Genomic DNA, 26,559 nt, shown 5'->3' with positions numbered 1-26,559 from the left:
ACAGACTAGATGCACAGGAATATATATATATATATATATATATATATATATATATATATATATATATATATATATATATATATATATATATATATATATATATATATATGTAAATGCATATATATGTAAATGCATGTTTTATCTCTGTCTCCTAATCGTGAACACTATTGAGCACATCCCATTCACGTGATCTTATTTCCTGTTTTTCCCACATCTCAAAAACAATAAAATACAAGCAGGACAGACTTTTCAAATGCAAACAAATCCTTCTTACACCTGAAGACTGTAAATGTTCAGGAAAAACAGAAACCTTTTGGGAAAACTAGCACCTCAGTTAAGTCCAAACTGATCATATTTCAGTTTGGAATATTCAACACAAATGAAAAGGTAAAATAAGAGTTCATTAGCAACTGAGTTGCTTGTATAATTGGGCATGGTGCTGTGATCAATAGCAGCCTGTACAAACCACAATGGATATAGCCATTAGAGTGCTAGCACAATATACCCCAGAGGATATGACTACATTGTCCTGTTCTAATAGGTTTTTACCCTGCTTTCTTTAAAAGTGCAACAACTCATGCAATATGTATAGCTGTTTTCTAAGTACAACACCTTAGTTGTCTGCTATGTTTAAGCTGTATTTTGAGTGTACTGTATAAGTCAAAACATTTTGTTTCAATTTTGTGTAACATAATAACAGGTGTTATTTTAAGTTTGTCTGTGATTCTTAGCTGCAGTGTTGGAGCAAAATAAGCTCCAACACTGACTAAACTTATGTGGCACAGTAATTGGCCGCTGTTGCACATGAAGCTCAATATCAACCTGATTTACTCTCCAATTGATCTTCAGAGGGCAATGATTATGTGTCAGAGTTAGTGCTAAATAGTATCTGACAGAGCATGGAAGGGCCTCTGTTGGAACCGTTGCATGATAAACTCAACACTATGGACATCGAACTGAAGTTAGTTTGTGGTGTTACATAACACTGGCCCTCTAGTTTCCAGGAATATGTTTCCAGTGTGGATAGCAAAGTTAGTGTCAGGGAATAATAACAGTCCCGAGCCTTCTTGTCAAGATTAACAGCAAAAAAATGTGCACATAGCTTAAATGAAATAACTTCTTTCAAGGCTATCTTATGAGGGTGTATTTCTGATTAAAGGACAAATAAATGACCTGACGATGTACTTTTTTTGATCTTTGTGATATTTTTAAAAAGTGTTAAGAAATGCTTTGAAATATATTGGCTAGATTTTAAAATTATTTAAAAAATAAAAAGCCTACTTATACAAAAGTATAAGTATAATTCTAAATTATCTATATTCCAGACAAACTGAACTTTTGTGATACAAGATTAGGATGAAGATAGAATGCATCATTTTCCTGATTCTCAAAGTGCCAGCCAATACAATGCACAATTATATTTATACATTATAATTTTAGATGTATTAGTAGCTTTAGGATTATTTATATTGACAATGAAATTATATCTATTAGAAATAAATCCATTCTGGGGTATGCAATGACACTGAATGACATCTGTCACAAATATTTGTATTACACATTATTATTTAAACCTAAATTTTTACTTAACTTGTTTGATTTCATTGCAAATCAGAAAATATTTCATTTGGAGAAAGCAAATGTCCACTCATAATAGGGGGATTTTGCACTGTATCCAATTCGGGTTTTTTTATTATTTTTATGGGTGCTTTTTGTAAAATTAGGAGAATATATATTAGAACTAGAGACTGAGTATTGATGATTAATAAGAACAGAAGAAGAAATAATTATGCCTAAAAGAAAATTCAAATAGATAAACTTGTCAACTCTTACAAAAAGTATGTTTCCCGTATAGATTTGACACCAACCTAACAGCTAAGGATGTAAACGGAAACGTTGGATAATTGCGCCCTCTTAAGTTGAAAGGAGGATTTACGTTCTATATGCACCGTGTAAGCCCCTAGTTTAATCTGTCAGGCATGGACAGTAGCGGCAAATCCTTTCTTATAAGCTATCAACAAAATGTTTAGATAAATATTTGCGTAAAATTTATATCTGTGTGCGTCATGGTTTGTTTTACAATCAGCCAACCATGCAAAGTCACGACACTTTACGCGGCGTCCCAAGCCTGGAAGTCAACAATGAGGGCTTTTCTTTTTCAATCTCGCAACACAAACCGTTTCTTAGCTACCAGGCAACGCTGAAGGAATGAGCGCAAGATGGCGAAAACAAGACGGTTTCAACAGTAAAACTGTATCATTATAAGCAATTTTATTAGCGTGAAACATTGCGTTTTCCTTTCCCCAGTCAGTACTCTATCTAAAGCGTTAAAGATGGAGGAAGAAGACACAACCCTGGTAAGCAAAGCTCGCTAATAATAGCATTCGATGCTACATAAAGAAACGATTAAAGGAACAAAAACAGTACGATCGGAAAGTCATTAACTATTACTTACAACATAGAGGTAGTGGTCTGTAAGGGAAAGATCACATCAACAAGCAATTAAGGTAATATACCATGACGACGAATGTTATTTAACAGTAATGCCCTTGTTTAACTCGTTTTTGTCGTGGCATAATATTTGCAGTTTTAATTTTCCTTTTTTAGGTAATCAAACTCTTTGGACGGGCTGGTCCTCAAACTGTTTTAACTCGCTCTCCTTTTTTCTCGGAATGTTTTGCTCCAGGCTTTGATCAAGTACTACTGCTATGAAAAGTACTTCAATCATGCAATCAGTTCTCTCTCAGCTGCTCAAAGGAAATACAGTAGCCCCATCTACATTTTCTTCCACGCATATGCAAGTCTTATGCAAGGTATGATTTTAAAGGATTATACTAATATGAATGGACGAGAGCCTTTGCCAAATGTTTTTTTTTTTATGTTTCATCAGGTGAAATTCAGGAGGCCACGGCAGAACTGGACACAATCAGAGATGATCGAGATCTATCTCTCTCCACATTGATGGCTCTTGTCTATGCCGAGAAGAAAAAGCCAAACCCAGGTGATACAACATTTTGTAATGTAAACATAAAACATATTCTATCAAAAACATCTTGCAAAAACATTAACATCCCCCGAGTCTCATTTTAAGTGATAGACCAACACAAAATATATACTTTTCTGGCATAATTGTAACATGCGATTTATAGTTTTCAGATTTTTTCACAAATAAGCTGTCATGTTTAGTGGTTTCTAGAAGGATCCAAATGCAGAGAGACAGAGGCATTGAGTTGAGAATGAAGGTTTTGATGAAAATATGAGAACAAACACTTACAAAAAAACAAAAATTCACAGGAAAGAAACTGGCAAGGAGACACAAGGATAACACAGGGTAAAACAGGAACGTGACAAGAGGAAACTAGCGGAACCAGAGAGGAGTGACTAAGGATAAGGTGCTTAAATACTGTGGAGGTTTAATGCTAAACAAAGGTCCTAGGTTGATGAGCTAACGGGTTGCAGGTGTGAGGGGAAGGTAGACTGAGAAGAGGGAGAGGCAGTGACACAAAGAGCGAAGGAAAGTACACAGGAGACCAGGAAACAAATCTAACCTTAAGTAATAATAGACACAAAAATCAACTAGAACCACTGAGAAAGGACTAAGCGGAAGAAAAACAGAAACAAGACTAATCTAATCAAAATAAGAAACTAACACAGAATACAAAAACGAAAAGTTCAAAGTGCATACGAGTTCAGTTCCTCCCTCAATCCATTCTATTTAGGACCACCTTTTGAGAAGTTCAATAGCGCTGATGCTGTTGTACACTGGCAAAGCTAGAAGTTTCTCTGTATTCACAGACAGAGACATTATTCAAGAACTTGATGCTAAGGTCAAGGAGGATCGTAAAAGTGCACCGCCCAAGAGTCTTTACCACGCTGGGACGTTTCTCTGGCTGTTAGGCCGAAATGACAAAGCAAGAGAGTACACAGAGCGAATGATCAAGCTCTCCAATGGCTCAAGAGAGGTGAGAGTTTATTATTTTCAGTGTATTTATGCAAAGTCAATAAACTTATCTTATGGGGGTGATTGTGCCATTAATGGTGTTCTTTTTTGTTTTAAAGGGCATAATCCTAAAAGCCTGGATAGACGTTACGTCAGGGAAAGACACCTACATCAGGAAGGCTGGGAAATACTTTGATGAGGGCATGAAAGAAAGAGCAGATGTTTTTGCCCTAATGGGAAAGGTAATGATTTATTTTTGATTATTCCAAACTGCAAATGTTATGATCTTATTATGCATTACCATTCTACATTTTACAATATGTTTCAAATGTTTAATTAACTCACCATGTTGACTTTTGAGATCTCCAACTATGTATGCTTTGTAGTAGTTCTGAAGGTATAGATATTGTCACTCAAAATTATCGCCATAGTTATTATTGTTAAATGTTTATATTTACAAGTATTTCAGACAAGCAGAATGTTTTCAAGTGCATGTATATCTTGCAGTTTCTTCTGACTGCAAGACATTTGAATTATTCTACCATATTGTTTCACACTCTGGTCACACTCTGATAAGCCATTTAAACATCTTCAATCAATGTCTTATAATAAGTCTGTGCGTGTTATATTAATATAAATCTTTCACAGATGTTTCTTCTTCGCATAGGCACAGTATTATGAATGTCGTCAGAACTACTCTGGAGCACTAGAGATGGTTAACCAAGTCATAGTGAGTTTCTCTGGGTTCATCCCAGCTCTCATTAAGAAAATGAAACTGCTGCTAAGTCTTCAAGACTGGGATCAAACCATCGACGCTGCTCACAGGTAAGTCATTAGAATCGTCAGTTGTATTTTCTAAATAATACACCAACAGTTTGCACATCTCAATTGAGACTGCATCTCACGGTTTCAAAAGGTAGATTAATATTACAAGTGCGATCAGAAATGGTTGAAACACTTGCATTCTTTCTGCACTTAAGATATAAGGAGAAAAATAATAATAATAAAAAAAAATAACCAGTGGATACAGGTTTTTCATTGTTTGTACCTCTTTGGTTCAGTGCCAAAGCCAGACAATAAAGATATATATAAATGGTACCCTCACTCTAATCTTTAGACTCTCCATTGGGCTGCCTTCTCAGTTCCTTTCAGTTTTAATGGAGTTTGTCTGGCAGTTTAACCTAGTACTGCAGGAGTATCAAATATTCTATTACTGTCAATGCAAGAAATGCGTTGGTGATTGACTTTTATTAACACCACCTTGGGTCATGTTTCAGGCTTTTACAGAAAGATAAAAATAACCTGGAGGCTCTACGGATGCTGGCACTGCACTCTTTATGTAGAGATGGAGATATTACAGAGGTACCATTCAACAGATTTTCACCTTCACCTTACTAAATGGTTGGGGATTAGCATGATTCATTTAGTTCTTAGACAAAAATCATAGCAACATTCATTATCTCATAGAGTCTTTTTTTTTTATTTCCTTGACAGGCAGTAAAGCAACTTTCCAACCTCATCAACGGTTTAGACATACTGGAACCAAACAACGCCGAGCTTTACTACAGAATGTCTGTTGCCTTCACCCGTGTTGTAAGATTTGATGTTTAATATTGTTGTAAATGTTGTTATATCTCAAAGCTGAGATTTTAAAAGCAAATGTGTTTTTTCATCTAAATCTTTACCTAACTTGTATTACCACCTCAGTTCTTGTCATGTGGCCCATAGATTATTTTTGAATAATTTGACTATCTCTTCTGTGTGAATCTAATTAGGCCTCAGCTAAATAAATAAATTTTAAATATTTAAAAATTATTTAAAGAAGAGTTGTAGAATTTACAATGATTAAAGAACAATTTCTATGTGTTATGTGGTTGTCTGGTTTTTGACTTGAACTTGAAAACCTTTCTGAGCTTTTGATTTGGAATTTTCCGTCACTATTGCGGCTTTTTAAAAACAAATCTTTGCTGTGTCTTTGTTGCCGTCCAGTGTGGACGCAGTGACAAAGTGATAGAGCAGACCTTCCGAATGGTGGAGAGGGCTTATTCCATGGCATCGAGGGACCCAGACTTAGCCACGGAGTTGGGCTACCAGATGGTGCTTCAAGGCAGAATCAAAGAGGCCATGAAGTGGTACAAGATCGCCATCACAAACAAGGAGAAAACTAGTGTTTCTGCTTTGACTGGTAATGTTTATGAAATGTTTTGTGTTTTTTTTCCCCCCGTAATAACCATGACACTTTGGATCCAAATAAAGCAAAGCAACAAATTCCAAGGAAAAAAAAAACAATTATAGAAAAATCTAGACTTATTTTATGTGACTGAGGTCAAACTGTTGTGTTCCCAGCCAAACAGACTGTAAAAAGAAACTGGAAGAGTTAAAAGGAAATAAACAATATTAAAATCTAAGAAAACAAAAGACCCCACAAAAATAGGATAAAGTTGGCTGTTGAAATGACTGTGAAACCGTTTATTTTGTCTGTTCTTCATTTTTTTCAGATTGTTTTGTGGTTGTTTTTTTTGCTATCCAGGTATAGCTCGCTGTCAGGTAATCGAGGGACTACTTGACGATGCAGAACAGCAGCTGGAATTTCTCTCAGAGATTCAACAGTCTATTGGAAAATCTGGGGTAATGCTTCGTTGTATTCTTGAGAGAATCCTAAAACCAGTACTTGCAGTTCAGAAGCAAATATGATATACTAAGCTAAATAGTTATTTGTTCTCATGTTGTAGTTAATAGATTCCTTTAATTAGCCCATATTGAAATCTTCACTCACATTTGCTGTTTTTTTTTTTTTTTGCTTTTTTTTTTACAAAATTATTTGTTTAACCAATTCTTTCTTTTTATTATGTTTTGTTGTGTTAGGAGCTTTTGTATCTACAGGCTGTGCTGGCAGGAAAAAAGCTTCAGCCCCAGGCAGAGGTGACCAACCTGCTGAATGACGCAGTGGACACACACTTCTCCTCGCTGCAGGGCCTGCCTCTGGGAGTCGAGTATCTGGAGAAGATGAACCCAGACTTCCTGTTGGAAATTGTCAAAGAGTATCTTGCTATTTGTCCTTCAAAGGTAAAATTGATATGGTTTTTGTCAGCCCATCAGTTATTAGAGAAGTCTTGGGGCTTCAGTATATTCCAAGCCAATTTGGAACACTTTGTTGTTTTAGCCTCCTGCTGCTGGCCAGCCTCCCGCTCCTCAGCTGCAGCACTGTGCCACGTTGTTGGATACTGTGGTCAAAATTGTGCCAGGTCTCCTTCATGCAGTCTTCTTGCTTGCCAAAGTCAGATACCAGTCTGGTGAGTAATACAAATAAAATGCACAATTTACGTCTCAGTAAATTAGAAGAGCATTGAAAAGTTGATTTGTCTTTAGCTGATCTTATTTTGTACTTGATAAAAATCTATCCTGTGTTTTGTTAAAGATTCTACTGACTCTAGCTGCAGTCCACACCTATTTCTCCCAGTCTTTTGAGGGCTTTGCCTTGTTTTTCCTTCCACTCTACTTTTGAAAAATATGCAAGGATGTAGCGCTCCGTGAGCAGTTTTCAAATTTTTTTTTTTTATGGTTTTGCTTTTCATTGGTTATAAAGTATAATAAACAAATATAACTACAAAAAAAACTCTTGATATGGATCATCCTGCGTTTAATGAATCAATATTTTCAATCAATATCAGTTTTTTTTTACATTGAATAACTGAAATAAATCACTTACACAAAATTTTAAAAATATCCTTGTGCATTTTAATTATTGATATATTTTTGTGTCTAATGTTTCAAATCACACTCTTTCTGTTCCCCTTCAGGTGACATAGATGGGGCTCAGAGCAGTCTTAACCACTGCCTGGAGCAGTGCCCCTCTCACGCAGATGCTCATCTGCTATTGGCCCAGATCCATCTGTTGCAGGGCAACATGATGCTTTGCAATCAGTCACTTGAACTCTGCCTCAGCCATAATTTTGAAGTAAAAGCACAAATACTCTAGTTTTCTTCCAATAAAATTACTCAATTTATTATTATGTTATCACAGATCGTTTTTATCCAAATGGTTTATGATCTGTTGTGCATTCTAGATACGAGATCACCCTTTGTACCACCTCATCAAAGCTCAGGCTAAGAAGAAAACAGGGGAGCTTGGGGAGGCTATTCAGACATTGCAGATGGCCATGAGTCTCCCAGGCGTCCGTAGAGCTGGTTCCTCATCCAAGTCCAAGCACAAGAAGACCGAGCTGAACTCTGCTGACTACGTGTCTCTCTTCTTGGAGCTAGCTGAGGCCCTCTGGCTCAATGGAGAGCAGGTATGATAACAGAGTTCTTATCCTTGACACAACTTCATTTTAATTTTCACAATTTCTGACCTTTAAGGAAAGAGTAATTCGAAGATGAACTTATTTTTCATATGACAGCATGAAGCTGCAAAGGTCATGCAGGATGCCATCAATGAGTTTTCTGGGACTCCAGAGGAGCTGCGTGTCACTATCGCTAACGCGGACCTGGCGCTGCTGCGTGGTGACACAGAGTTGGCTCTGAGTATGCTGAGAAACATTACACCTGAGCAGCCCTACTACATTTCAGCCAAAGAGAAAATGGCAGATATATATTTGAAGCACAGAAGAGAAAAACGACTTTACGCAAGCTGCTATAGGTGAGTTACGTTTTGATTCAAACAATAACAAAAAAATAAATAAAATCTGTCTGAAATGAAAACTAACATCAAATTATCCGAAGGGAAATTGAACAGTAAAATCTGAAATAGTAAAACACTATAAATCAGCTTTAGCTTCTGAAAAGCTGAAGCTAAATTAAGTAAATGTGAGCTCTGTGTAGCAGAAAGCATATATGATTTTTTTTTTGACTGCTTGGACTTACTAATGTATTAATAAATCACACACAATACAGAGAGCTGTAAATGTAATGACATGCATTATATGTGATATTTTCCACAGAGAAATGGTGGAGAAGCTTCCTAGTCCTCACACATCTCTCTTACTCGGTGATGCGTACATGAACATTCAGGAGGTTTGTAAAATATATGTTTTATTTTATTATCTAATGTTATCAGACGTAAGGATTTTGTGAACTTTAAGTTTCTGAAATTCATCCCAACAGTCCTGTTATTGCTCTGCTGTTAAGTTCTGTTGGCTTGCTACCCATGTAACAAATATCTGTGTTTAAAAGGGTTTTTTTGTTTGTTTTTTTATTCCTTAAACAATATCTAATTTCAGCTGGTGTGCATAACAAGTACAGAAAATTCAATATCCTCACTGTTCAGTTCAGGTGGTATAACAAAGAAAAGTAAGAATCAGTAGTAACTGCAGAGAGTGGAAAAACACACAGCAGGCCTGTTGCTAAGTAACAGACTCCCAAGGAGCAGATTTCAGACAAATCAGGGAACAGGATGTATTACCTTCATGAGTTTATGGGTGTCAACCTTGCCTTATAGTGTTTACACATTCTTTGGTTGTGACACAAGATAAGACTTGGGTCAAGTAGATTTGTGTTTGCCGTTTCACCAACAGCAACTAATTTTAGCCAAACTTTCCAATAGATTGCTCCTTAATGCATTATGCAGTCCATTACATTTGTACTACTTGTCCCAAGCTAACGATAATATTTACAAAAAAACCAGAAGCGTCATAGTTTACCAGCAGTAAACTATGATGCTACTTTCAGTCATCTGTGTTTATCTTCAGCCAGAGAAAGCCATTGAAGTGTACGAGCAAGCTCTGAAGAAAAACCCCAAAGATGGTGCTTTAGCAAGCAAAATTGGGAAAGCGTTGGTCAAGACTCACAACTACGTCAAGGTAGATTAGGTTATACACCCACATGTTTTAGGCACAGACGACGTTTTGCTGATGCATTGTTGTTGCAATCATTCCAGGCAATTACTTATTATGAAGCAGCGCTAAAGACTGAGCAACAGAACTTCCTACGCTACGACTTGGCTGAGCTTCTGATGAAGATGAGGCAGCATGATCGCTGTGAGAGAGTTCTCAATGACGCTTTGGCTCATGATCCAGGTGCTTCTGAAATCCCAATATGTATGGCATTGCATAAGTATGTAGATAACATACAAAGATACTTGCCAAAAGAAAACGTAGCACCAAAATCACAGTTTGATGACGTCGCTTCAAAGGTGAGAGCAGACTTCCCAAAACTGGGTTGGAAAGCTGCACAAACGGCAGTTAAAAGATTTTTAATAACTGTTTAGTTTATCAACAGCAAACCGAGTGTCTGGATCTTCTTTAATTTAAACTTCATCCAATATTTCCCAACCCTGGTACTCGGGGCACACTTCTCTGCATGTTTTAGGTGTTTCCCAGCTTTAACACACCTGATTCAGATGATTCCAGTTTAGCAAAACCCTGCTAATCACCCATCAACTCGAATCAGGTGTGCCGAATCCGGGAAAACTCCTGAAGCATGCAGGGCAGTCTGCTTGATGACCACGTTTGGAAAACACTGGACTAGACCACTAGGAGGTGCTCCAAACTTCACCCTACTCCGAGTGCGCAAACATTTTTGTTGCTTATACCCTGCTGAACAATTTGACCCATACATTGCCGCTTTTTAACCATTTTTGTTGTTTTTTTCTTCCAGTGAATGAGCTGCCTGCTCTCTCAGATACCTGTCATTATCTGGTGCTGCTAGCTAAGGTCCAAATTAAAGAGGAAAAAAATGAGGAAGCTTTACTTTCACTACAGAAAGTAAGTGATTACATTTGCTCATAAAATATCTTGCTTGAATATTTCTCATGACAAATGTAATGATTTTGTCTAATTCCTCTCAATTCAGATTATTTATATAACACACATTCATATATTTATGAGTAAAACAGGTCTGATCTAGGTTAAATTACATAGAATCCAGTTCAATCTAAATTGAACTTATTTTTAATCGAAATTATTGCAATACATGTGTGAATTTATCACCTGAAGGGGTGAAGTTATTGTGGGAAGGATTGAAACCTCACATAACTCAGCACCCAGAACAGACATTTATACATTTTCTCACAACAATACCTTAATTTTTAGCAGTTTTTTTATTTTTTATTATTTTTTTTTAAATTTCCCTCAGTGATGTTGAGTTATTTGCTGTTTATAGGCCCGAGATGTACAAGCCAAAGTCCTGAAGCGCGTGCAGCTGGAGCAGCCCGATGCTGTCCCGGCGCAGAAGCAACGTGCTGCAGAGATCTGTGCTGAGATCGCCAAACACTATACAAGTCAGAGGGGCTATGAGAGAGCGGTCAAATTCTACAAAGAAGCTCTTGTGTATTGTGAGACCGATCGCAAGGTCAGTGCAGCTGAATCAAAACGGTTCTGTGTACTTACTGCAGCTGTGGGATGTGCTTAGCAAGCGTTTGCTTTTTTTTTTTTTTTTTTTTAAGTCTTCTTACATGTGTTTCTCAAATAATCTGTGATTTCAATTGCTGAAGCTTTTCTTTACGCTGAAGATCTGATGTATCTTCTCAGTGTTGCCACATTCCGAATGCTTTGACACAAAATCTATTCAGATGAATGTGCGCCCTGTTCTTACTTAGGTCATGCTGGAATTGGCACGGTTGTACCTCACTCTGGACGAGGTGGATTTATGCCAGCACCAATGCGGCGAGATTTTGAAGAATGACAATTTCAACGAAGATGCGACTCTGGTTTGTGTTTCTCCACCACAGATGTTAGAAGTTATTTTTTTCAACTAGATCAAATAAATAATTTCTAATGCGTGTTTATTCTTAGATGATGGCGGACATTAATTTTAGAAAACAGGATTATGATCGGGCACTTAGTAATTTTGAGCAACTCCTGATGTACAAACCAGGTAACTCTTTTTCTCTTTGGCAAATATAATCAATAAGTGATCATTTCCCAAACTGAAAGTCAGGTGTTTTTTGTTTTTTTTTCCAGACAACTACCCAACTCTATCGCATCTCATTGACTTGTTGAGAAGAGCCGGCAAGTTGGAGAACATCCCCAGTTTCCTTGATAAGGCAGAAAAACATTGTTCCAGAATTAAATTGGACCCAGGCTTCAACTATTGCAAGGGGCTTTATCTTTGGTAAGTTTGGTCAATTTTAGCCAATCTTATTCTTTCAAGTTGTGGGTCTAAACTTCATGCCTTTTTGTATAGGTACACAGGAGAACCTATCGACGCTCTGCTACATTTCAACAAGGCTCGGAAAGATAACGACTGGGGTCAGAATGCTGTATATAACATGATTGAAATCCTGCTCAACCCAGACAACGACACAATCGGAGGAGAGGTGTTTGAGAATTTAGATGGTGAAATTGGGTGAGTTTCACACAAGCTGAGTAATGGCAATACAAGTCGATACAATTAGTTGCTCAGTTTAAAAAGTTAAAATATATTTCAAATGATTATTTCTGATCATTTCAATATCTGTGGCTTACAGTTAATGGAAACCCACAAAAAAGAATTTTCAGAACAAGTACTAATAGGTTGCACTGTTAGTACTTTGTCAGCGCTCCTTTTGATCATTTATTGCATCAGTACTATGTAGCCTATTGGTTTTCAGAAACCTCCTTGTTGCTTTAGTTGTGGGCTTGTTGTGCTTCTCTCATCTTGATCTTAAAATTTTCCATAGGTTCTCGGTCTGTATCTCCCATGTGCTTAATACGGTTACATGTTAATTTCACTCACACCCTTCAGTGGGGTTTACTTCACAATTTTTGTTGCATAAGCAGACTTTTCTGCCAGCTTTTTCTTCCTCTCAGCTTCTTATTAATATTCTTGAGTGTCGCACTGTGTGAACAACCAGCTTCTTTCGTTGCTATTTTTGTGACTGACAAATTGGCTGGACAAAGGTCAACTGAGAGAGCACGGAGGCAACAAATCTGCATATGAGTTTTGCTTTTTGAATTGAGTTATTGAAACAATATTGTAATTTATTGAGAAGCATCTGCAGGCATTATTAGACCCAAACATTCTGGGTCTAGGGCTGCACAGTGGCGCGGTTGGTAGAGATGTTGCCTTGTAGCAAGAAGGTTCTGGGTTCGATTCCCGGCCCGGGGTTTTTCTGCATGGAGTTTGCATGTTCTCCCTGTGCATGTGTGGGTTTTCTCCGGGTACTCCGGTTTCCTCCCACAGTCCAAAAACATGACTGTCAGGTTAATTGGCCTCTCCAAATTGCCCCTAGGTATGAGTGTGTGTGTGCATGGTTGTGTGTCTCTGTGTTGCCCTGCGACAGACTGGCGACTTGTCCAGGGTGAACCCCGCCTCTCGCCCGGGACTTTAGCTGGAGATAGGCACCAGCAACCCTCCCGACCCCACTGAGGGACAAGGGTGAAAGAAGATGGATGGATTCTGGGTCTAAATTTATATAAAATGTGAAAAAAACAAGTTTCAGATATTTATTTCATAATATAAAAACACAAACAAAAAAAACATCATCATGGGAAGCCAGGTGCCAAGGAAGCTTTACTCTACAGTAACAATACGATTAACTAACTGTGTCAAGACTCCATCTGACATTAAAGTAGACAGGCGAAATTACTGAAAAGGGAACCTGTATTTGCATGACCTTGGGCTGTTTTGATTATTTGTAAGAGTTCTTAGGTGGTGGTTTGTGTGAATTTATCACCTGAAGGTGTGAAGTTATTGTGAGAAGGATTGAAACCTCACATAACTCAGCACCCAGACACAGCAAATGGCAGGTAGCTTCTGCTCCTGAATGAACCAAGCATCCCAACCCAGAAATGCGTCCACTACGAAGAAACAGAACAAAGAGACACAAAGAAGTAAAGGTCACCAGATCTCCTGACCAAGGAAGGGAAAGCACAGTTTCATCCTATCTAATGGCACTAGAGCCAGATGTCTTGGCTTTTAAAACTGAACTGCACAATGGGATACAGCGAAATGGTTTAGATTAAAAGGTGTTAGAATGTCTCAGTCAAAATCTAGTCTTATATCCACCATACTGCTCTTTTTTTTCTTGAGTTTCAAATAAAACAAAACATTTTTAAAATATGTCATTATTTTATCAGTTTTCCCTCATCAGTTTTATATTGTCATTCTTTGCTTCCATTCCTTCACTGCAATATTTTTACTCAAAGCAAAAGGCCTCACGCTAAAACATGCTGATGTCGTTTCAGTGTAAAGCTATTTCAAAATTGTCATCATCATATGGAGATGTAAGGCTGTCTGGTCTGGGATAAGCCTCCTGTTTTTCAGGATCCTGACAGTGCCTTTGGTACAGAGTGTGTGCCTCAGTTTCAAATATTACAGACTTTGTTACAATTCAATTTTGTCTCCTCAGCAACTCCACAGAAAAGCAAGAGTCTGAGCAGCTTGCTGTGAGAACAGCAGAGAAGCTTCTCAAGGAGATAAAGCCTCAGACGCCGGGGGGACACGTACAGCTCCGCATCCTGGAGAACTACTGCTTGCTGTCTACTAAACAGAAGGCCAATGTAGAGAAAGCCCTCAGTGTTTTCACAGAGATCGCAAACAATGAGGTAAGTAAACTCCAGATGGAGCACAACATTATTCCTTCTTGTGTAAATATACCCACACTAGTAGCTTTGCGTTTTTTTCAGGCCATGTCCTTATATTGTTGAGTGACTTTTAGTTATATTTTTTTTATCGACCATAGTTTTTCCGTGTCTTAACCAGTTCAGAGTTCATTTTTGTGCTATAAACTGGTGATTAGGGACTCATCCTGTCTCTCCTGCATTCTATTGTGGGACTCAGAAAGACCACGTTCCAGCTTTGTTGGCCATGGCAACGGCATACATGATGCTGAAACAAACTCCTCGAGCCAGGAACCAGCTCAAACGAATAGCCAAGATGAACTGGAACATTGCTGACGCTGACGAGTTTGAGAAGAGCTGGCTGCTCCTGGCAGACATATACATCCACTCGGGGAAGTATGACATGGCCGCAGACCTTCTAAAAAGATGTCTCAATCATAACAAGGTGAACTTAAACATGTTGTTACTCTTTAAATAAGGCATTAGTTCAGCCTTCTCCACATACATGGACATTTGTTTAGTTTTTTTGTCTGACACAACTTTTAATCTAAAAATGTGTGTTTGTCCAGTCGTGCTGCAAAGCGTATGAGTATCAGGGCTACATAATGGAAAAAGACCAGGCGTTCCGCGATGCAGCTCTCAACTATGAAATGGCTTGGAAATATGGAAATCAGAAAAATCCAGCTATTGGTATGTCAAGCAAAATCAGATGTCAAGTTCTACTCGCAAGAGTTAAGGGAAAGTTACATTTCTAACATCAAACGCCTGCGTTTCATTTAGGATATAAGCTTGCTTTTAACTACTTGAAAGCAAAGAGATACGTTGAGGCCATAGATGTGTGTCATAAGGTGAGGCATCTGAAAACAAATGATCACCGTTTATGTGGTTTGATGTGGTTTTATGCATTAACGCAGCTCCATTTCTGTCTACAGGTTCTTGCTGCTCATCCAGATTATCCAAAAATGAGGAAGGAAATCCTGGACAAAGCTCGTGCTGCCTTGAGATCATAGAGTTGCGTGTTTTTTGCGTGTGTGCCTGAAAAAGATTGAAAGAGAGTTGCTTATTGTTTTAAAATGAAAATGTAGTTATTTTTCCTCATGCGTTTAACCCTTAAACACGTGGTTTTGTAGATTTTTCTGAGCAAATGAAAAGTTGGTTTCTGACAGTTTAAGGAGAAAACGGAGCAAAGACATTGGGGAATATGCACAGCTGAAAGCTTCTAGCAATGAAACGGCTATATAAATGTTTTTGCAGATTGAAATGGAAATCTTAGAAACATTTACATTTTACTAGTCCTTACCGACCCTCTGCTTTCCAGAGGTATTTGCAGTGTGTTTGTGAAGGGTACTACCCAGTGATGTGTTTTTATTCTATAAACAAATGTAAACTGACAGAACATCTGGTTAATAAAGCATACATTTTCACTGTAAAATGCAGTACTAAATTAAAAAGGCAAATTCTGCTTTTTGTGCATTTGGGTCGATCACAAGGACCAGGCATACATATATCTTCCTACAGTTGTGCTCTTATTTTTTATTCTCTGATAAATTTATGGATATTTCACTGTAGTTCAATGATGCTGCAGTCAGAAGACTGAGATGGCCACTACAGAACCCACACTATTACTAACTACAGGCTGACCTTGTGTTTTTGTTTTGATCATTGCTGTGCTGGAACATGGAAGGATGTCCAGTGAGCAATAAAAGCTCAAAGCCATCTCACATTTGCCAAAAAGACATCTTCAGTACCCACAAGACTTTTGGGAAATCATTCCATGGATTTGTGAGACAAGAATGAAGCTATCTTTGCTATATGTCCAAACTAAGTGTAAAACTAAGACAGTAGTGTAACACAGTGTTTCCCAAACATGGTCCTCAAGGCATACTGCCCTGCATGTTTTAAGCGTTTCCTTGCTTCAGCCCAGGCAATTTCAATAGACAGGTGTATTGTGAACTTCAATAAGCTGAGTCAGGCGTAAAGCAGGGAAACATCTAAAACATGTAGGGCAATATGCCTCGAGGACCAGGGTTAGGAAATACTGATGTAGTGCGATACCTACGTTCAAAAATGGTTCTGTTAATGAGACGGTCTGGGCTGCTTCAGGATCTGAACAACTTGCTGTGATTGTTGGAGTCATGAACTGTGCTCCTGAAGGACAATGTCCGGCCATCAGTTTGCAGCCTGAAGCTCATGCACACTTTGTGCAGCAAAGCAATTATCTGACAAACACCTGCAAGACAACCTCTGTATTCCTTAAGCACATAAAAGTAATCTAGTCTGACTGAAAAATACCCTAATGGACATGACTGTGTCATGTCCTTAATATGCTATCCATACTGAAAAACCCACAATGTTACTGAGAATTAATAATTCAGCAAAAAAAAAAAACAAGAGTGACCCAAAATTTCTCCACTATGATGCAAGGGTCAATACAAGTTATAAACTCTTGGTACCAGTTGGAACTAAGGCTGGTTTATTGATAAATTACTTTTTCATAGCAATTCAGGATTGTGTGTTTTAATAAATAATCATCCTTGCAAAGCTGCATTGTGTATCCTTTTTGTAATATGTTGAAATTGGTTTGATGATCTGAAACGTATGTGTGGAGGAAAAAAAAAGCAATTCAAAGAAAAAAATCTGCCAAGGGGATATTCTTTGTCAGAGCACTTTCAAGTTTTTTCATATCGCAATAAAACTGATAATCTGTTATGTTTTTGTTGTTTTAGTTTTTATGTGCCACTGCAAGGCTATTGATCCCCCATCTGGTCATCCTTCACAAAACTTTCTGAAGGCACCCACGGTGATTGATAACTGAACTTTTAATCGTTTTATGGGTGAAAATAGGTTTCAGAAGAATCCTTTTGTTGGAGATTTTGCTACAACATTCTTTTTTATTTTATGAACCTCCTAAACGATGATAAACATAACGGCACCTACAGACGTGACCCGCAGGACACAGCATTTTTAATGGACACAATATATTGGCTTCCTGCCACGGAAAGCGATGGGGGGGCACAGTCCCCACAGATGGAGTCACTGAGAGACAGACTCCAAATTGGGCACCAGGGGAGGCTCAGCTCGGCTGGAGCCCGTTTCTCTGCTCTCTCAATCATCCAAATCGTTTTGAGCTTTATTCTTGGGACATTTCAGAGATTAGACAAGCGGTGAGTGTCAGCTTTCATCACTTCTATCAGAAAAAAAAAAAAAAAAAAACTAAAGCCGCTCACATGCTGGATGATGATTCGCAACTTCAATGATTCGTTTCGGATCATTTTCTGTTTATTAGTTTCTTAATCGACTCTGAAGTTTTAAGCTCTACGAGCAGGATGTGGTGCTTCCCAGTAGCGTGATTGGACGCAGTGGGGTATGTGACGTTCCTCCATTATTTGTAACCCAGCAACTGCCCCAGTGAATGACCAGTTGAACAAATCCTATTAATGACACCGCTCCACACTCTCAGCAGCTCCGATGGGAAAACTCTGGTTTCGCTTTGGCTCAGCCACAGGTTTGTTCCTACGGTCTACGTATTGGTGTGAAATCAACAATTAGCTTCAAAAATTTAAAAGAAGAATGCTCTTGTTTGGATAAGAGTTCTCTTTTGTGTTCCAGATATGGATTCTGACCATTATTTTGACACGCAGAGGTCTGGTGTGCGCACGCGCACCGCTGTGCCACCGCCTTCTACCTGAGAGGAGCACACCTGGAACCAACGAGACGGAAGTTTGTTGAAGTCAGAGAGAAAACTTTTGTCTTTTTGAAATGTGAACTTTTTTGTGGGATTAAAGCAGCAAACAGATGATCTCCGGTTGGCGCAAAATGCCATATCCGTGGATTTTTAAAACTTCGTTAATGAACTGCCAAGCGTAACCTTCAGTTCAGCGACTTGCGGTACGTGTTGTTTCGTTTGAAGGAATGCGAAATCACTTGTCATTCTGATAAACAGATTTAAGACAATTCCGATTAAGAATTTACACATACTTGTTCCAATTGAACCATGTGTGGTTAATGTTTTGATGGTAATTAAGTTGTGTTTGCTGTTTTTTTTTAATTTTCTATGTTAAAATTCATATTGAACTGAAACTCATTTTGCGCTGTTAAAAAAACTTAAATCAGTAAAACTGATGTAGCAATTTACATTACCTATGGATGGACGTTTCTCCTGCTATACATTAGATAATTTAAGATCTAAAACAAGTTAAATTCTAACTAGTATATAATAAACTTTAAATAATTGAAGGTGTCAACTTCAGGCTAAAACGACAAGGAAGGGCAAAGGGAGTGTTTTTTCTTAAAACATAAAATATAATTGAATAATAGGCTAATATGTTTAATATTCAATCCAGCCAAGGTAGCTTGTAACCTTCCCTGGCACAGGATGTGCCATTCATTTTGACTTTTGCACTGTCGTTAAATTATTGTGATTGGGCCATGAAATCATATTTAAATTATGTCTTTAAAAGTAAATCGCTTGTACAGTTGAGGCCAAAATTATTTATGCCTCTGGCAGATTTGGGTTTAGAGTAATCATTTAATATTTTCAACACATTACTTATGACTAAAATTTACATTAACTTAAGAAAAACAAAACAAAAAAAAACACAATCATACTCCCAAATGTGGGGGTATGATTGTTACCACACCTTTACAGTTTGACTATAAAGGTGTGATGATGCATCAAAATCATGACGTGAGAATCCAACCTCTCCTACCCAAATACAGTGTTTTGACGAATCCCAAATAAGCATCAAAGAGCTTTCATTCTTGTCTTATAATAATAATAATAATAATTAATAATAAAAAACATTTTAAAGATATCTCTCCATTGTAGGAATGTCCAAGATGACAGAATTCAGTGCAATCTTAGAATACAAACAAACTTTGAAATAACACTGCAGTGTAGCACCAATACATAGTAAATGATGTGTAATTTGCATCTAATGGTTACTACTCCAGGATGTTTCTCTCTTAACATTAAACACTGCATTTACTTTGTTAATGTATGACCATGTGTGTTTATTACAGCTGGATCTTCATCCACAACCAGCCACAGCCAAGAAAGAAGGATGACTGTTTTTCGAAGAGTTCTCCGAAGACCACTGCACCCACTTAAACTGGTCATAGTGACCTTAGTGTTTGTCACATTTCTGTTTTTTATACAATGGGAAGTGGGGGCACAAAGCCAACAGGAGGATCCCTGGCTGAAGGAGATGGCAGTGAAGCGTGACAGCATGCTGGGAATGGTCATAGGGGCTGTCAATAACTTCAAGCAGGCAAAGCCAAAGATGCAGATCAAAGCCCCCGTACGGCAGCAGGATGAACCAGGGGGAGCCTCCTGCCTGCCGGGTCACTACACTGCTGCTGAGCTCAGGCCGGCTTTAGAGAGGCCACCCCAGAACCCTCTCTCTCCTGGAGCTGCTGGGAAACCTTTCCACACCGATTCGCTCAGTCCGGAAGAACAGAAGGAGAAGGACAGGGGTGAAGAGAAACACTGCTTCAACGTTTATGCAAGCGATCGCGTCTCCTTGAGCCGAGACCTGGGCGCAGACACAAGACCACCAGAGTATGTGGACATCTTTATAAACTTTTCTATATAGACACAGTAATCCAACCCTGCTTTCAAATCTAAATAAATTACATATATTTACTCTTGGTAGCCGAGGAAAATGTCTGGCCAAAACCACTGAGATGATTGTATTGACTAAGTTATTATTTCTGCATGCCGGCATGATCTTTGTGGCCGAGTTCAGACGAAAGTTGAAATATAAGTACTTGATTGTAGTCACCACATATCACAGGCAGAAAGGTCATCCATCTGAATTGCTAAACGGGTCGCATGTATTTGAACTACTGAGCAACATCTCCCCCATTCCAGCTTAAAGGTTGACAAAGGAAGCTTAAGTAGACTCCCCACTGGCAACGTGCTGCAGTTGTAGTAACCACAGACTCTTAAGACTTTCAGGATAGTCACTTCTTTTTTTTTCTCCCATTGTCCTCCTTTTTGCAGATGCATCGAGCAAACCTTTAAGCGCTGTCCCCCCTTGCCGACCACCAGTGTGATTATTGTGTTTCACAACGAGGCGTGGAGCACTCTGCTGAGGACGGTTTACAGCGTCCTCCACACTTCCCCTGCAATTCTCCTCAAGGAGATCATCCTGGTGGACGACGCCAGTGTGGATGGTAAAAAAAAAAATTAAATGGGACCCCTGTAAAGACCACTCTGCTGAGCTTTTGGGTTCATTACAGGCAGCATGCTGGGTGGGCAGCTCATAGGAGAGCACTATATTCCTTCTATGGCTTTTGATGTGGATAACAAATGAACTCAGGAGGCTGTTGGTGAATACTTTCTAAGGATTTAGCAGCGACTGGCCTCAGAAGAGATAACACAACAATATTGGTCAGATGTATTAAGAAACTAGCATACTGGGAAGTCTTATCCAAGCAGGACATACATTGTAATTAAAATCTCTGTTACACCATTTAACATGCAAACTTATGAGGTACTCCAAGTTTGCATCTTATTAGAGAGCTACTGTTTAGAAATGTATCGTCTATTTCTAATCTCCATTCTCTGTGAAGGACTGGACTGTATGCCAATTTTAGCCAATTTTGATTTCTCTTCAAAAACTTGTAGAGCATTTGAAATATTTTTTCTTTGGTGTCTTGTGATGAGTGGTATATATATTTGTCCCTTTCACAATTTAATTGGTAAATGGATTGGCATTACTAACTTTAGACAGCAGTCTCTTTGTTTTCCAGGAAATGTAAACTCTTATCTTAATGGTGACATTTCCAATATGCTAATATTTACAAATCCAACATGCTGCACGGCTGACAGTTTGTTAGCTCAAAGTGCTTAAACAGAGCAATCTAGCTGTGATATGCTTATCCTTCCTGGTATAAACTGTAAGTCTTGTCATCATTCTCTATCTTGCAGTGAGCTTTTACTCAATTCAATCCTGTGCCCATTTGACAAAATGTTCCAGTCCAGGTATAAATTGATTTAATGTGGCGGAAGTAAAACATGGCTTTGAGCAAAATGATCAGCACCAACCACAGTCCGATTTTGAGCACTAATAATGAAAATGTATAGCTATAAATGTTACCGCAGTAGCAACCTTCACACTGCAGACTGCTGTAGTTACTGTGACGTGATAGTGCTTAGGTATGGTGTTTTGACGGCTTTTAAAAAAGATCGTGGAAGAAGATTTTTAAGTTTTGGTGAAGGTAAACACTCCTCTGATCCAGTCACCAGACCATTTTACAGTTCATTTCTAATTCCGGTAGTTATTTTGAACTTCACAGAAACAATTAATTTCTCATTCTCCGCATCTGTTCTTTGAATCCCAGCTTTCAACAGACTCTTTTAATTACAATCTTAAATTTTCAGATGTATTGAAGGATGACCTGGATGAGTATCTGAAGCAGCTGAATATTGTCCGAGTAGTCCGTCAGCGAGAGAGGAAAGGACTCATAACCGCTCGCCTGCTGGGTGCCTCCGTGGCCACCGGTGACACCCTCACCTTTCTCGACGCCCATTGTTAGTCAGCACCACTCACGTCACCAAACACTTAAGCTATTTTACACACGCCCTTAACTATGCACTGTATTGTACTTGAAAATGTTTGTGATTGTAGCAATGAATAATAATAGAGCTGTGACGGGTTGTCTTCTCTATACATGTACTAACAGGTGAGTGTTTCCATGGATGGCTGGAACCTCTGCTGGCCAGGATTGCTGAGAACTACACTGCCGTTGTGAGTCCTGACATAACAACTATTGACCTCAACACGTTTGAGTTCATGAAACCTTCCCCATATGGTCAGCACCACAATCGGGGGAACTTTGACTGGGGTCTCTCTTTTGGCTGGGAGACTCTACCCGATCATGAGAAGCAGAGGAGAAAGGATGAAACGTATCCCATAAAGTAAATACAATGTGTGACTCAATAGAGAGTGTGACCAATGTGTTAATATTTAACCTCCTGTAATAAAATCCTTGTACGTTATAGGACTCCCACATTTGCAGGTGGACTCTTTTCAATTTCTAAAGAATATTTTTACCATATTGGAAGCTATGATGAAAAAATGGAAATCTGGGGTGCTGAAAACATTGAGATGTCGTTTAGGGTAAGATGTCACTTTGGTGTAATTTTTAGCATCAGATTTCTTATTTATAACCGCCTTTGAGCCTAGGAGTTTTTCCAGTTTCCAGAAGGTGTCACGGGTGTGTCTAACTCTGCATCTGTTTCTGCCGGCTTCCATTAACTTGCAGGTGTGGCAGTGTGGTGGACAGCTGGAGATCATCCCATGTTCCGTTGTTGGTCATGTTTTCAGGACCAAAAGTCCACATACGTTCCCTAAGGGCACGCAGGTGATTGCTCGGAATCAGGTACGACTGGCTGAGGTCTGGATGGACGAATACAAGGAGATCTTTTACCGTCGTAACCAGCAAGCTGCACAAATGGCCAAGAATGTAAGTGCCAGTTTTGCTGTTAATACGCTTCTGAAATTATGTCAATTAAATGTACTTATCTTGAAGGAGTAGCAAATTGCTCCTGAGGCTGTGTCTTGTGTTTTCACCACTTATGGCTGTGTATGAGAGTTTTCAACACCACTTATTATCTCCCTCTTTAGACAAGCTTGAGCAAATCCCAGCTCCTGTCCTTGAAATGCTTACAACAAGCCTTAGATCTGATTATAAGTTACTTGAGATGCTCTCATAGGGGAAAGCATGCTCTCTCCAGGAGAAAGGTTTAGGAGGTTAATTCTCTATATAAATTCTTTCAACATACACATAGAGATGCTTTCTATAGCATCTAGTGCCGATGCTATCGAAAGAACATCAGTACTACTTCATGACAGACTCGTGGTGCTGACTGACGTGCTCTTGAAGGGGTCATAAACATTTCTCTAAGGGCTTTACTTCACAAAAAGAGGTCAATCCATTCCTGCAGATTTCAAACAGACATGGTGTTGTCCACAACTCCTCAGGGTCCAGTGTGCTAAATTCTCTTTGCTGTATTAATAAAGAGCTCTTGTCATTATTTCCCTTTCACCCCTTTTCAATTCATTTAGTTTTTAAACAGAACTACAATACAGGTTCATATGTTGTTTTATAATGGACCAACACTATGTATTTAAGTTAGAATGCAATTTCACGATTTTATTCTTATCTGTAAGCACTATTACCATCAAATTTAAAAAGATTGACGATCACTCAGATGGCATCTAATTTTTTTAAATATTTTTATTGCCACATGTTTTTATTTTCCCCATATTATTGGTGGTTCAGAGTGTTACTTTGTCACCGGTTTCCAAACATGTGGCTTCTATCACGTTGAAAATCATTCCTTAAAACAATTCAAGTTTCAGTTTCCAAATGTCTAAATGAATGTACTGAAGTTTGCCTGTATGCACCCATTAGGATTTTGTTTTGCATTTTTCACTCTTACAATTTTGAGAAATAAATGTTTTTAATGCCTTTGAAAACAAAGTTTATAGTTTGTTACTAGGGTGTCATTGTTTACTAGGGTGTAACTAATTTATTCCTTGCCAAGAGAGTGACTTTTTTTTCTCACCCCCTCACCACAGCACAGCTGTGCAAATGTTATTGCAAAATTAAGAGGTTGCAGATTTAAACATTCTAAATATCTTTTTCACTTTAAAGTGAACACGCCACAGTTTTTAGTTGAGGTAGGTCAGATACTAATACATTTATCCTTGTGCATGACAGGTCTAGTATTAAAGTTTTTTTTTTTGTATTTCTTCAATGCATGTAAGCCACAATTTTTTTACCTTAAAATGCATCAACAAACAGCATGTAATCTGATGATTTTTTTTTTTTTTTTTTTGTGAAGAAAATCTGAAAGATTAGGGACACATTATTGATGCATAAAATCAGTTCTGTTTTATTTTGAATTCTACTTCCATCAAGCTATGTTTAATACAGTGTAGTTATAGGACTTTTTATCAATTTAAGAGTAGGTCAGATCTCAGAAGAAACAGAAGATCAATGTCTTTCAGGAAATGGCTGATTGGTGTATCTCTAATTTTTAGTAATGTATATAAACATTTATTTAGTTTTCCAATTATTTCAAATCTCTCTGTGTACTGATGAGACATGGGGCCAAGACAGTGTCTTTAAATGCTTAAATCTTTAGCTACCCCTTAACTACTTTTGTTTTTTGTCTTTACGATAGAGAAATTTTGGAGATATTTCCAAACGTGTGGACCTCCGGGAGCGACTGCAGTGCAAAAGCTTCTCGTGGTATTTGAACAACGTTTATCCAGAAGTTTTTATGCCTGATCTAAACCCAGTCTTCTTTGGCTCGGTAAGATCACACTCTCTACCAACAGTTCTCCTCTTTTCAGACCCCATAGCTCTGTCTAGCCACTGTGAGTTTCCTCTTGGGATTTCTTTTTGGTACAAGTCAGTTCCAATTTAACACCACTAAAAGCACTTCAGAGGCTAAAGTTGTTTGAACAGCTTGTGCTGGATGTTAGTTTTTCATTTAGTTTCCTCTTGCTCACTCGCACTTTCCAATTTTTTCACTCATTTTTTTTTTCTTCTGTAGGTAAAAAATGTGGGGAAAGACACATGTCTGGATGCTGGAGAGAACAACGAGGGTGGGAAACCGCTGATTATGTACTCATGTCATGGACTAGGTGGAAACCAGGTCAGAAAAAAAAAAGCACTTTCTATCTGTCTTGTCAAAACCACGGTGGGATTTCACCACCTTTTTTGACGGTGATTTAATTTTCCAACATTTCCTGCACCCCCAGTACTTTGAGTATTCCACACGTCACGAAATTAGACACAACATTCAGAAGGAGCTTTGTTTGCATGGGGCAGGGTTGGCTGTGACGCTGGAAGACTGCCAGTACAAAGGCATGAATACATTTGTAGGAACCCAACAAAAATGGGAACTGAAGGATGTGAGTTTGCTCTTCCATTTGTTTCATTTCAGATTCGCTGGTTACCCTTTATGTTTGTAGCCGAGTAGTAATGTTATCCCCTCTTTCCTTAGAACCAGTTTCTCTACTTGCCAGGATTGAACATGTGTCTAACTGCCCATCATGAGAATCCATACTTGGCTCCATGCAACCCCTCAGACAAATATCAACACTGGTCCTTCGTCTGAGTCTGCAAACCACTACTTTGCAAATGTCAGCTTTGTATGTGTGAAGCATACAAGGACACAAGTATCTCACAATGTATGCAGCTTTTTTTTAGATTATAAACTACATTGAATTTTTATTTATTTTTTTATACATAAAAGGAATAAACTTTGCTATTGCTGATGTTGGAAATTGTGGATTTTGGAAGAATACATCCTGTGCCTCTGCTACAAGAATTCATTCAGTTGCACATTAGACAAGTGCCTTTTATGTTTTAGATCACTTTACAACCAAAGCATACTCCTAATTGTTAGCTAAAGCTGGCATATACTGCAACAAGATACACTGAGGATGTGCATTTCAATCTAAACAGTAAAAGTGGTGGTTAAAAAAAGTCCTAGTAAAGTGATGGACAGTATAAATAGGAAATGTCCCTTTAAAAACTATGAAGTGCCTCAGATCTCACATTTTTTTTATTAGTCTTTATATGAAATTGGTAATGGTTGGGTAATTTTTTGTTGAAAACCATCTGGGGCACAAGTAGTTAAATCAAGTTATCCAACTTTCCTTTTTAAGACCTATTTTTATAATGCGATAGATTGTAAAAGGACCACTTGATTTGTTAAGTTAGTGTGTCTGAAGATGTTTAAATATCAAAAGACAAAACTTACAGTAATTACAAACTGCAATATAAACATAAGATTAGTAAAACAACATGAGTGATTGAAATTTATTTTTAAAATCGGCTATATATGTCAATTATTTAGGGTTTATGCTTAAGTGTTTATGAAGGGGAACTCTCAGTTTATTATAAGAAACTCCACTTAATTAAATGCCTCTGCAGGAGTGAACCTATGAATTTCTGGTGCAGGCACTAGTGTTTTGAGGGCTGTGAATGTTGCGTTGGGGCTTCAGATTGAACGTGGTGACTTTTATGAAATGGCAAATGTTTTGTGTTCAGTGTACTTAAAGTCTGAAGATGTGATTATGAGATAAATAAATTGTTTTGGGTAAAGCTAGCTTC

At 38.2% G+C, this 26,559-nt stretch overlaps 2 protein-coding genes across 3 annotated transcripts; both read left to right on the top strand.

Moving 5' to 3' along the window:
* The first annotated feature begins 1,984 nt into the window (after positions 1 to 1,984).
* Positions 1,985 to 15,880, top strand: ttc21b (tetratricopeptide repeat domain 21B). 2 transcript variants are annotated; one of them, XM_008404037.3, is made up of 29 exons: positions 1,985 to 2,357; positions 2,687 to 2,813; positions 2,891 to 3,001; positions 3,796 to 3,962; positions 4,060 to 4,182; positions 4,608 to 4,765; positions 5,218 to 5,302; positions 5,435 to 5,533; positions 5,930 to 6,125; positions 6,471 to 6,568; positions 6,806 to 7,006; positions 7,104 to 7,233; positions 7,741 to 7,898; positions 8,008 to 8,232; positions 8,341 to 8,579; positions 8,881 to 8,953; positions 9,628 to 9,738; positions 9,816 to 9,954; positions 10,535 to 10,641; positions 11,039 to 11,227; positions 11,475 to 11,585; positions 11,671 to 11,752; positions 11,839 to 11,989; positions 12,062 to 12,223; positions 14,208 to 14,403; positions 14,639 to 14,863; positions 14,988 to 15,108; positions 15,199 to 15,266; positions 15,351 to 15,880. In XM_008404037.3, the coding sequence occupies exons 1-29, from the start codon at positions 2,334 to 2,336 to the stop codon at positions 15,426 to 15,428; spliced, it is 3,954 nt and encodes a 1,317-aa protein (XP_008402259.2). In that variant the 5' UTR covers positions 1,985 to 2,333; the 3' UTR covers positions 15,429 to 15,880. The 2 variants fall into 2 exon arrangements, with proteins under 2 accessions (XP_008402259.2, XP_008402260.2); XM_008404038.3 differs by lacking the exon at positions 1,985 to 2,357 and adding an exon at positions 2,406 to 2,507.
* Positions 15,881 to 17,436: 1,556 nt separating this feature from the next.
* galnt3 (UDP-N-acetyl-alpha-D-galactosamine:polypeptide N-acetylgalactosaminyltransferase 3 (GalNAc-T3)) lies at positions 17,437 to 26,554 on the top strand. Its single transcript, XM_008404039.3, has 12 exons — positions 17,437 to 17,923; positions 18,028 to 18,306; positions 19,441 to 19,978; positions 20,423 to 20,595; positions 21,806 to 21,955; positions 22,108 to 22,342; positions 22,427 to 22,544; positions 22,690 to 22,890; positions 24,617 to 24,748; positions 24,992 to 25,093; positions 25,200 to 25,352; positions 25,445 to 26,554. Exons 3-12 carry the CDS (start codon positions 19,482 to 19,484, stop codon positions 25,556 to 25,558), a joined length of 1,875 nt encoding a protein of 624 aa, XP_008402261.1. The 5' UTR covers positions 17,437 to 17,923; positions 18,028 to 18,306; positions 19,441 to 19,481; the 3' UTR covers positions 25,559 to 26,554.
* The last annotated feature ends 5 nt before the right edge of the window (positions 26,555 to 26,559 follow it).

This window comes from Poecilia reticulata, chromosome 2, assembly GCF_904066995.2.
Source record: "Poecilia reticulata chromosome 2, P_reticulata-male-v2, whole genome shotgun sequence".
NCBI lineage: Eukaryota > Metazoa > Chordata > Actinopteri > Cyprinodontiformes > Poeciliidae > Poecilia > Poecilia reticulata.
The sequence above is the reverse complement of the archived record's forward strand: the minus strand, read 5'-3'. Positions and strand labels throughout refer to the sequence as shown.